At 38.5% G+C, this 12,206-nt stretch overlaps 1 protein-coding gene across 2 annotated transcripts in view; it reads right to left on the reverse strand.

The window, feature by feature from the left end:
- The window catches only part of PBLD (phenazine biosynthesis like protein domain containing), a 67,466-nt gene that overhangs the window by 44,793 nt on the left and 10,467 nt on the right, over positions 1-12,206 (reverse strand). Inside the window, exon 9 of one of the 2 annotated variants that reach the window (XM_084210288.1) lies at positions 9,672-10,334. The exons of the other annotated variant lie outside the window; for it this stretch is intronic. Within the exon in view, the coding sequence (XP_084066414.1) occupies positions 10,222-10,334 (113 nt within the window). The 3' untranslated portion in view covers positions 9,672-10,221. Of the gene's footprint in view, positions 1-9,671; positions 10,335-12,206 lie in introns of those variants that run through there. 2 annotated transcript variants of the gene reach the window in all.

Genomic DNA, 12,206 nt, shown 5'->3' on the forward strand with positions numbered 1-12,206 from the left:
TGCAAGGAAGCTTGGCTGCTGCAGTTCCACAGCTGAGCCAACTAGTCTGGGTAAACACTGACCCTCTGCTCATCTTTCAGCTGGGAATTAACTTGAGCAGCACCAGTACCACAGGGCGACACAAAAAAAAAAAAAAAAAAAAAGTTAAATATATTTGTTAAGCATTACTTGTTAACATTACATAGGCATTCTGACATAGGCAAGAGCAGAAGCCATTCCTCTAAAATGTAATTCAGATTTTTTAAGCACCTTTTATTTTCCTATATAGTCAGTTTCAATGAGGCAAGAGTCTTCCAGGGAAGACCTTCCATTACTAAATAGCTTGAGAATTATTAAAAGCACTATGCATGCTCTGCACCATGAACCAGATGAGGGAAGGAATCTACTTTATTCTCCTGATTGCATAAGGAATTACTGTTTCTGTGATCTCTGATAGATGTTTCTCTAACCTGTTCTATAAAACCTCTAACAGGGTAATTAGCAGCAGAAGTGGTTAATTATTATTATCACTATCTTTGCATAGATCAGATACCTCAGTATTAGAAAGATGAAGTAGGTGGTCAGGACATACTTCATACCTGATTTGACCACATTTCCTCCCAGCAGAAGGAATTATAAACTCAGGACCCTTGGGTTCAGCACCAGAGCCTGGAGAGAGCAATTCTCCAGCGGTTATTCACCTCTTAGTTCTGAGGCTCCCACCTTAGCCCTCCTCTCCCTTGTGGCCCCCTCCCCTTTTTAAAACTTTTTCAGGTGTCTCTCATCCAGTTATCACCCTGCCCATTCCTCACACCTGTGCATCACAGTCACCTCTGTAAAATACAAGGGGATCTTTGAGATTTCAGGGATGGGAATTTTCATGTTTACCCTCTGTGCCCACTGCCCTCCAAACAGGAGAATCTCCAGTTGGTCCTTTTAGCCTCAAACCAGAAATGCTTGTTCCAAACTGTTCTGCAGAGATGGCAACAGCCAAAGCCCAACTATTTATGAATCTGCCTGTGGGAACTAGGATGTGTGCATTTGATTTCAGAACTTTATAAATGTAGCTGAATTTGATGGGCTGCTGGACACTGCAGCAAATGAAATAAAACCAAAGATCCCAAGCTTGCTGCAAAGAATGGATGAACCAACACCTTTTAACAGGAAATCAGCTGTGTTCTTCCTAAATCAACAGATGTGGTCAGACAGCCTCAAGCAGAAGGTATGACTTGTTATTACATTTTACCTGCTGATCAGCCTTTTGCTGGATCAGGGGGTGTTATGGCTTTCCTGTCCCTAGGAGCTGCTTCCTCCCAAACACCAGCATGAGAGGCAACACAGCAGTCATAGACTGAGCCCGTTCCCCACGCTAACCTTGTGAAAAAACAATCAAACAAACTTACACTGTAGTAACTTACTCTTAAATTACCTATTTGCTATGACATCAGAAGCACAAGAAATATATTAACATTCTTGCAACCACTGCTTAAAAAAACCCTCAATTTCATTTGCTCTACATTAAAAAAAAACTACCAAACCCATTCCCAACTTAGCCTTTAATTTTTTTTCTTTGAAATTGAGTAGAAAGCCTACAAAAAGTCCGAAACATAGAAACTGACTGGGTAACTATGCTGAGAGACAGTATGGAAATTCATCATGGAACAAAAACTAATTCCCTAGAAGACTCTTCCCTGTTGAAGATCATCAAATATCAAGGTGGGAAAAAACAACCCCTTTTTATTTTCTGATAAGCCTTTTTCTCTTAATCTCTGGGGAATGTATTCCTGATACACAGGGAACTAAACCTGTTCAGACAGTATCTACAGACTTCAGTATTGGCAATGAACTGACTTAAACACAGCCTGTGGAAGAGAGAGATGCTACAGGAGTGCAGCTCTCTGTTTACTCTTGAGGGGAAAAAGAGGAGCAGAGAAAGGGAGATATAAAAGGTGTGTCATGGTATCAAAGGGGAGGAGTGTAAGAACATTCCCTGGAATTTCAGGGAAAAGAGAAAAGTGATAAAAGGCAATGGGGAAAAACAAGATGAGATATAAGCAGAGATACAGGCAGGAATAGAAAGTGACAATAATAAAACATGGGAAGGTTTCAAGTGGACTGAGCTGCAACAGTTTGCAGTAGCAGGAACACACAGTCCCTAAGATTAGGAACTGTCTTTGTTTTATTTCTTCTCCAGCCCTCTGACTGATTGTTGTAACATGGAGAAGAGAATGTAATGTACCTTGGAAATTAATTACAGTTATACAGCTGGTTCCTAGCCAATTAGGAAGAAGACTCTCTAAACTCCTCATCTCCCAAAAACATAATTAATGCTACAGCCAATGCTGCTTGCTCAAAACAAAACTATGTATGGATTGTGCCATAGTTTATTGACTAATAAAAATCCAAGAAGGAACAATGGAGAGAGTGATGCCAAAAGATGCTTTTTATAAAATCATTTTTCACTTCAGAAGGAGTTATTTTCTTGTGTAAACAGGCATAAAATTACTGCCCAGTGCCCTGCTTCTCATTGATTTCTGCTTGGCACAGTTTGCCAGATGCTGTTTGGTCTGAGTGACCTGCCCTGGTGACGCTGGCCCCTTTCTGCTTTGTGGCAGTATTTTCCCAGCGGGGAGGTCCCACCCCTCTCCTAGTTCAGTTGCAACTTTTGCTAAAGGCTCAGAGGTTACCCATATGTTCTAGTGGAGGGGCCAGCCTGGCTGGAATTAACTCAGGAGTGGCGTCCAGCTTTGTGGCTGGAGCTGGCCCAGAGGAGATTATAAATGCCCCAAAACTAATTAAATATTTTGTCTCCTGCTGGTAAACAAAAGGGAATGAGGGCAAAAATACAAAATGCATGATTTAACTAGGATCTGTAAGTAGCTTGACAACAGCAACCATGAAGTCAGTGATGCATGATTTAAAAGCCCCTAATGGGTCAAAGCTGTTACACAAATGAGACTTTTGTCGATTATCCTTCACTTCATATATTTGCAAAACTGTTACATAAATGTACTTCCTATCAGTTCCCAGAGCACTTCACAGGAGCCTTTCTGGGGTAAGAGCCACATCATTGTTTGGAGGCTTTCTTAACTTTCACTTTTGCATTGAAGAAATACAGAAAGTAAATATAACCACCAAGGAAATAGCTACAAATAAGAAGTGACAGCGCTTTCAGTAACATTTTCAAGGATCTGAACTGTCAAGTGTTGCTTCATAAAAATGAGAGAGAAGAATTCTCTCAGTTAATAACAGATCTAGTAAAATGTTTTCAATTCCATTTTCTCAGCTAAGTGATTTCTTCTAGGCATTTCTATTTAAATATGTATCTATAAAATACATATAGAATATATAGAATCAGTTAAATTATTTAAATGCAGAATAATATATATCTACCCAGTTAAAGTATTTAAAATAATGATCAAATGCTTTTGATACATATAATTCTGATTTTATGCATTCAGTTATGTAAATCAAAAATCCACTCTCATGGTATTTTAAACATTGTATGTCCATAAGGGTATACTATATTTTAAAATACATTGCTGCAGACTCAGTTTTTTTTCTTTTAGAAATATGTAAGAATTGTCACATAAATATTCCACGACAATGTTTTAGAAGGTTAACTGAGGAAAAGACTCACAAAAATCCCATTATGAAAGAAAATGAGAATTCTAATTTGATGTTCTGTATCCTAATTTCCCATTCATGCCTAACTTCACGTGTTTCTGTAATCCTTCTGCAGCTAATCCAGTATCCAAAGGCAAAAATAGCCATAAGGTTTGGTTGTCCAAGACCACAGTGCATAATGCTGTGAACTACAAAGTGACTTGTTCGGGAAAGCAGAGCATTCACCTCATCTGGGAGAACATGTGGTCAATCTTTATATTTTCTATAAGCCCAGTTTTACTTGCTTTTTAAAAAAAAACCTTTACAGTAAGGTTATCTTTATCTGCTGAAATTTGAAACTTACTCCAAAATGGCAAGGATCAAGAATATGAGTAAAAGAAAAGAAAACCTTAAAACAAATTGGTATCTATATATACACACATATAAAATACAGAATATATATATATAGAGAGATGTCACTTCAATTTTATTGTACTTTACCATTAGATCTTTACTTTATCATTGAACTGTTATGCAAATGAAGTAATCCTCAGTCACTTGAAGCAAAGGTTTACACTAAGGGCTGATGTAGCAATTACTGCTTCCCAAATGAAGGAGGAACTCTTGGAGCTCTCTTGCTCTGCCCCCTGCCCAGCCAGCTGAGTGCCCAGGCACACACTCATATTGCACATCTGCTCTTTTGTCTGCACGGACAGCAGGACGCCACAGAGGTTTCCCCATCAAAGAAAGGCAATTCTAAAAGATGAAGATGTTCTAGTCAGGCACATGGTAACATTTGATGTTTCGGATTTTCAGCTCTCCCAAGTGTCACGTTTGTGAGCTCCAGGGAATTGGATGTGACAGGGGTATTCCAAAAGCTACCAGGAAAGGCAGTGGTGAATAAAGAAACACTTAATGTGCCTGCTAACAGTTAATGCTGGCTCAGAAGGCACAAAGGACAATGTTTCCCATCAGGTACCACAGAATAAAGTGATGAGCCATGGCTAGGAGAGCAAAAATCTCACTGCAATCCATGTACACGGCAAAAGGACTGAGCATTTGATATCTAAAAGCTTGGTGTTTGCTTTATTCTCCCATGAAGATAATTGTTTCTCTTAATTCCTTATTATTTCAGGATTTCAGGAGTCTTGAAAGTCAGCATTCTATCAGATTTCAGAGGAATATTCTTCTGAATTCTACAAACTTGAGGATGGGAAAGTAAATTATTAGTCTTAGTGGTCTTAAATTAAGGTCTTAGTGGACCTTAATTGTTATCACAGTGGAAATTTTAAGTTAGGAATTCTAATAATTTTTTACAGAAATATTTTCAGCCACTGCTGTTATACAAGTTTCCTTCTTTCTATACAAAATAAATTACACATTCTTATTTAATTGCATACATCATGGTTTATGTCATCAACTACTCATGGACTTTAATTCCTTCAAAAAATGCAGGAAGGCAGCTCTATTCTGTTGCAGCTAGCCTTTCTCACATATAACTGAGAAGCAAAAAGATATGTATTACTTTTTTTTTCCTTTACAATTTAGGGTAAATAGAAAGCCTGAGCACGGTAATAATTATACTTGTGTAATTCAGACTCACTGAAACATGTGCCTCTGATGAAAGTGCTATCAGTTTGAAGAATTTGGGATGCTTAGGTTGAGGAATATGGGTGACAAAACAGGAACACATATGTATGACTGGACAGGGGACACAAGCTTGTCTCTACTTTTTCCAGACAGGGTGTTAATGTTTCCTCCCCCAAAGCAAAAAAATGTTAATAAATTGCACAAGGCCTTTGCACAGGCTCAGTTAGAACCATGTAAGAAAATTTCTCCTAGTTAAGAAAAGATGCCATAATCAATGTCAGCTCTCACTAAAAGAACAAGATGCCTGAAAACGACTGAGGAGATGAAACAAACACACAGAACTTAAGATATCTCCTGCTTTTCCCTGGCTGGCAGGAAAGCCTAACAGAAGTAATGAATTCATATTCTACTGTTCAAAGGATCAAGATCCCACTTTGGTTTTGCCCATCTCAAAATCCTAGGGCATAGCATAACTTAATGCACACTCCCAATCAGCCAGGAGTGCAGCAAAGAGCACCTCCCAAAGTACAGTTCCCTTTGGAGCTCTTCCTGGAACTGGCTGCACTGTTCTTCAGCCAGTTGATTTGATAAGACAATCAAATCCTTTGTTAAAAACTTCCAAAATGAAACAGAAATACCAATTAACTGCTATTCTGTCTGGAACTAATTTAATTCAAAGGTGTCTTCTGGTACCTTGGGATATGGTGTGCTCTGCTCTGGAGAGAATCAATCGGTGAGAGATTGATGAAGGGCTGCTGAGGTCAGGTTTGCAAATACAGAACCATCTGCAGAGTCTCCTGGGTTGGTACCTGCAGCATAGTAATTTACAGGAGCAGGTGTTTCCTTTTAATCTACATTTTTTATTCTGCTGAAATTGTAACTTTATTTAAAAGTGCCTGCAGTTTATTATTAAGAGAGTACTTTATTCATTTTTGCTGTTATCTGACTGCTGAAAGGTTTCTGAAAGTTTTAATGCCCATAATCCTTAAAAATACAGTTAAGAAAAGAGGCTGTGATGTTAAGTATGGAAGTGAACCTGACACATCTTTAGAAAGCTGCTACATGTAAACACAATAAAGCCCAGAAGTCTGTTCTTAAAACAGAATTATATTGTTCAGGAATGATCCATTTCTTCCCAAATAAAGGTGAATAAAATTATTCAGGAAGCTTCCTGAAACAGGAAAAAAAAATCAAGAATTCCAGCTGGAATTTCCCACCTTGGTAGGATGAGCACTCTGGTCAGTCCCCTTTGGTTTGGCTCCAAAGCACAGCAAAGGTCAGTAAAGAATATTTGAAGTCAAAGTCAGGTTCCTGGCTTTGCTGCACCTCACACCCTGCTCCAGCTCTACTGTAATCCCCATTATCCATTCTCAGACCTAGCACCTCCCAGCCTGACTCCCACATCATCCAAACTGGCTCTGCAAGGGTTTGAAAGGTGCTCACATTGCACAGTCCCCACTCAGGCATGACACCTCCTTCAGCTCCTTAAAATCTCTGCCTCTTCACAATCCTACAAATGTTCTGCAGAATTTTCCTTGGGTTTGCCTAATGCACTTTACCCACCTGTAACTCCTACCAGGACAAAAATGACACGCAGGAAAGCGGTTTCCTGGTCTGGGTATAGCACCAAAAAAGTCACAGAACACTGCAATGTGAATAAACCTTGGCCTTATATAAATCACAGCATATCCTTCTTTCCCCATCAGTGAGGCAAAACCCAAGTCAAAGTACACAAAGAAACCAACAGAGTTAGAAAAGTTTATTTTTTTTTCCTATTCTGCTTTATGTCTTTGTCTAAAACAAACTTCCTAGGGAAAAAATCCATACACACCATTGACTATCTGGTCATATCCTGGGTTTTGTTCTTCCACTTTCCTATTCTTTGGAAATTTTTATTTATGGTTTGCAGTAAACTTCAGGAAATAAAAGGACAGTGACTCAGCAGTAGAGAAAAATCCCTAGTTCTGTGTTTTTGTTTAAGTCTCTTAATTAATTTCAAGACAGATTTACTCCTTGGGGGGGAAAAAATAGATGTGAGAAGAAAATGTGCTTAATTGGCAGATTTTTCAGTTTTTAATTGAACTAATTTAATTTTTACCTGACCAAGCATCACTCTTTATTTTAATTTAGGTTTGGGTTGGTTTTTTTTTTACTTCTGGGAAGGTTCCCTCCGCTCCTGGCATGTTTCTCTGTCACTCTGATGAATACTGAGACAAAGAAATCTTTCCTTTCCCAGAAATAACTGCCTCATCTGTTGCTAATTTCTCTTCCCATCCCTTATGGAACACATGGCTCCTTTCTATGACCTCTTGCTGTGTGCACATTCATGAAGTCTTCATAATTTCCTCTTCTTGCAAAACTTTCCAAATTTAGTAACAACTTTTAATGTCTGTTTTCTGTCTAGTCTCATCTAAATAACGCAAAAGAAACACAAAGTATTTTCATGACTCCTTTAAGAAAACCTGTTAAATGGCTTATTGAGTTATCCCCATTTTCTTTACATCTCTTTTAGCTCTACATTCATTTCCCTAGCAGTAAATTTGTATGGCTTCTGTTGCTCACTAAAGTTTCCTGGTTTTCCCCCTGGCCCCTACATGAGCTGTGCCTCTGCAGAGGCACACACCAAAGAAGCAAAAGGGCATTTAAATGTTCATGTCTGGGCTGCTGGATCTAGGCATGGATTTACTCCAGCCTTACAGTGGCCTGAAGCTGGACTCTCACAATAAATAACACTCAAATGCACAGGAATTTTTGGAATTGTATTTCCCTTCACATCATTTGCTCTTGGTTCAACACATCTCTATGCCACCAGTCTTAATTAAGAGAGCAGCACAAAACAGTTCTGCAAAACCTCTGCACCACAATCACTAAACAAATCCTTTGCAAAAAGATGTGAAACAAGGCCACACAAGTTCTAAATAATATTACTTTAAGTTTGCACAACCTATTTTCTTATATGGGAAGCCAGAATTTGTCACAACTGATTTCCTTTACTGCTAACTGAAATGTGCAATACATTAAAATAAATCTTAGTGAATAATCAGGATCACCAGGTCAGCTACACAATATTTCATGAGAATAAAGTTGCTCCTCAGAAAATAAGTGCTCTTTTTCTTGCCACCCTCAGCAGCCTTACTTGTTTTGCATATGGTTGCATGTTTAATTAGCAATCTTTCTGTAAATGTCTGCAATTAGACAATGATGATTAATAAAATAACTCCTTTAAAGCTCCATTTAGGCAGCAGAACTGCACAATCAGGTATAATTAATTCATCATTAATAAATCATGGCTGATTAACTAATATGTTGATTACAAACACATTACTGCATAGCCTCCCACCTGAGCTCCGGTGATTTTTCTATCCTGAAAACAAATCAAGACAAAATAGTAGTAAACTATAAAAAAAAAATGCTTTAAGCAGCAAAGATATTAGTTTGGTCAGGAAATTTAGATAACAAGTCTCTTTGAAATGTATGGGCCTTGTTCATTATTAGTCCTCTAGAGTAAAAGAAATTACTGTACAATTTGTTAAATGTGGATGGGTGAACAATAGCTGGTTCTTTAGCTCACTTTTACTCCTAAGGAAGGCTTTTTTTCCACAAGCCTCTCTGATTATGGGCCAGATTCCGTCTTTGCCTAAGCCAGAAGGAAGAATGAAAGCAGCACTGCTGCTTCAGAAGGTGCAGCCAGGAACAATGCAGGGAACAACCTGAGCTGTGGGGACAGGAGGCCAGGGCCAAAGCTGCCCTAACAGCCAAGCTGCCACCACAGCTGTGACCTGCACCTGATCACAGGTGTATAAATCATCCTGCAGCTTCATCAACTCCAGCAAGACTGAATACAGGAGAACATGCATTTCCATTTGGAGACTCCTTTCGCTTGCCACCCAGCTCCTGAGCAGAGCAGTGCACTTAAATCACATTTTTGGTATGTTCTTAGTAGCTTCAGGAGATAGAATTTTCTATTTAAAGTAACATTCTCACACTGTTACTTGTCCAGCTACTTGGACTTAAGTAAGATGTAACTAGCAAGTTCTGATAAAATTCAAAATAAATGGAAAAATGGGAACTTGGCACAACTAAGTTCCTGATGATTTATAATGGGATGACATCCAACTGTTCCCACAGTATTAGGGTGTCTTCTGAATTCAAAACACATCACCCTGAATTATTGCAAAGAACTAAAGCAAAGCTTAAGACAGAGGTGACTTGAAAGGGAAAGCAGTTTTAGCTAGAGTCACTGAAAGTTCCATATCCCAAATAAATCCATCAAAGACCACATCATGGTGACAAAATCTGAAGCAGTACACTTCATGAAGACTATAGAAAAAACTTTCAGTTTAGGAGAAAATCTTCAAGTTTTGAAAAATAATTGACATTACTGTAACCAATAAAGTTTCCCCTCAGATTTTAATCAGCTTTAGGTGCATCACAAGGTCAATCTGTTAAATCTACTAAACCTTTAATTAAAAGTACTGACTAAGCAGCAGGGCTATGATCAAAAGCCATACCATTTGACTTTGAAAAATACTGTTCATAAAAGAGAACCACAAGACACATTTCTAAACCATTAATATTTTTTCATATTTTAATTCAAGTAAGTTAGTGCATATGGCTGCCATTTCAATATATAGCCAAGAAATTTTTTTTAAATTAATTCAGATTTCATGAAAAATTATCTACATGGGAAAAGTTTGATTATCAAACAGATGCTTATAGTTTAATCCAAGAAGCAGTAAGGATTTCAACATGGAATTTGGAAATAAAGAGAAGAATAATTTAAAACCAGAAAAACAAGATAGCTGTACTCGAGTATTTCATTGGTCAGTGCACATAGGAAGTGGCAAGATGGAAGTGAAGAATACCAAGGATTCTGAAGATGAGAAGTGAGTACTTTCAAGCAATTTTTAAAAATGGCCGATGAGTAATCAAAGATTTTGAGAACTGTAGTAATTCAGTGCTTAGAGCTGAGATAAAATCAGCATAATCACAGTAACATAAAGACTAGTGGTTAGTGAGAGAAGAGGGAGATTGGTGGCAGTTCTTTCAGAAAGTCAGGTTTCCTTTTAACACAACTGCAGTTTGCCCAGCAATGTCAACTCTGCCGTCACTGCGCACAGAAATCTTCAGCTCTCCTCCACGGCGGGAACACTGAAACGCTAAAGAGAAACAAGAACCCAGAGTTAAAAACTACTGTGTATCACAAATTATTTTGAAATCCATGAAAACTCAGGGAAAGGAGGCTTCTGGCTCCAGAAAGCAAGCAGCACCAGGGCCAACAGTGCACCAGGGACAGCCTGGATGAATTGCCTTTATGGATGAAGGTCAGCTGAGGGTGTATTTCCAACCAGACCTTGCCTATGGAGCCTGACAAAACTGCTACTTCATACAAGCAGTGATGTCACAGACATGTTTTATGAAAAATCCTTTCCTTAGGATTTTTCTTCCTGAGAAGCTGAGAGGCCTCAGGAACAAGATGTAAGCAATGATTGTCTGCTGCTGTGGAATGCAACAGGTGGATCTGGGATTGGTCTCGTGTGGTTGTTTCTAATTAATGGCCAATCGCAGTCCGGACTCTCTGTCCGAGACACAAGCTTTTGTTATGGTTCCTTTTCTATTCTTAGCCAGCCTTTTGATGAAATCCTTTCTTCCATTCTTTTAGTATAGTTTTTAATATAATATCTATCATAAAATAATAAATCAAGCCTTTTGAAACATGGAGTCCAGATTCTCATCTCTTCCCTTGTCCTGGGAGCCCTGTGAACACTGTCACAATTGGTGACACCAAGTGACGAAGAAACCACCACACAGCAAGGGGTAGTTTGCTTTCCTGCAGCAAATTAAGTTTCTTCCCTGTATTTAAGAAGTCTTGAATTCTCCCTCCATGGGATACAGTTTTTGGAGGGAAGAAGGAAGAACACCAAGTGTTACCTGCATGAGAATGAATGACCATTTTACTGGCACTGAACACCAAAAGTTGATACTGCATTCAAAGAATGTGCCTGGTAACAAGCTCAAAAAGGCAGTGTCAAAAGTCTACAAAGAAACATAGATGCTGCTTCAGCTGTCAGAAACTGACCCCAAATTCTCACACAGGATGTAACAGATACTGATTTATAGAAACTGGACAAAACTGAAGTAGAAACAGCCTTCTGCTTGCAATTGCTTAGAGAATTCAGCTTTTGTCTGAACTGCTGAGCCATACGGAGGTGGGATGATGTTCACCTAGCATGTGGAGTCTCTAACTCGTTTCAGAAGTCTCATTTTAGTTGCATGACTTGAAAAGGGTCTGGTTCAGATGGCATTTAGAAAAGTTTTGAGCAGTGTTGCTTTGGGAAAGGCTCTAAATGGATGAAGAGGCAATAATGTTCAGCCTCCTTATTTAATGAACTTCCAGCTGCTCCAGAAGTTGTCCAAAGCTAAGCAGCACATTTTTCCTCTCAAACCCACGATTTATAAATTGGGTAGAGATTGTATTGAGATCCCAACAGAGCACAGGCTCTCTGATGTGATATATTCTGTATGCTTTAAAACTATTTCTCAGGCACTGCTGCTAAGAAAGCTCTTCTTTGATGAGGAGATTAGACTCAGACAAAGCAAGCACTCCGAAAGAGTGGAAACAGGAGTTATTTAGAGATTGAGATTGATACTTTCTGTTCTTTTCCATTTTATAGAACTGTGGGTTGTTTTTAACTTGTCAGAACACCATCTATGAATGGAGTAATGCTACAAGTAGCAATTGAAGTGAATATTTTAGACTCTTAAGACCCATGCCAGCTAAAAATTGATCAATTATTATTGCCAGGTGTGGAGACACACTGAGGTCTCCCACAAGAGCACACTGAAATAAAAGAGATTAATTGTTTCAATTCTTCAAAGGGTGATTTGGCGTTTTCTTCTTTAAATGTCCAAACTCTAGCTCTTTCACGTCAGGATTACTGAGACTGTTTTGATATTGGTCCATTTTATTTTACCTTACTTTTTTGGAAGAAACTTCCAAAGTAGAAGAAAAAAAAATTAACTCACAAAAG

The sequence above is a fragment of the Fringilla coelebs genome, assembly GCF_963513975.1.
Source record: "Fringilla coelebs genome assembly, chromosome: 8".
NCBI classification, from domain to species: domain Eukaryota; kingdom Metazoa; phylum Chordata; class Aves; order Passeriformes; family Fringillidae; genus Fringilla; species Fringilla coelebs.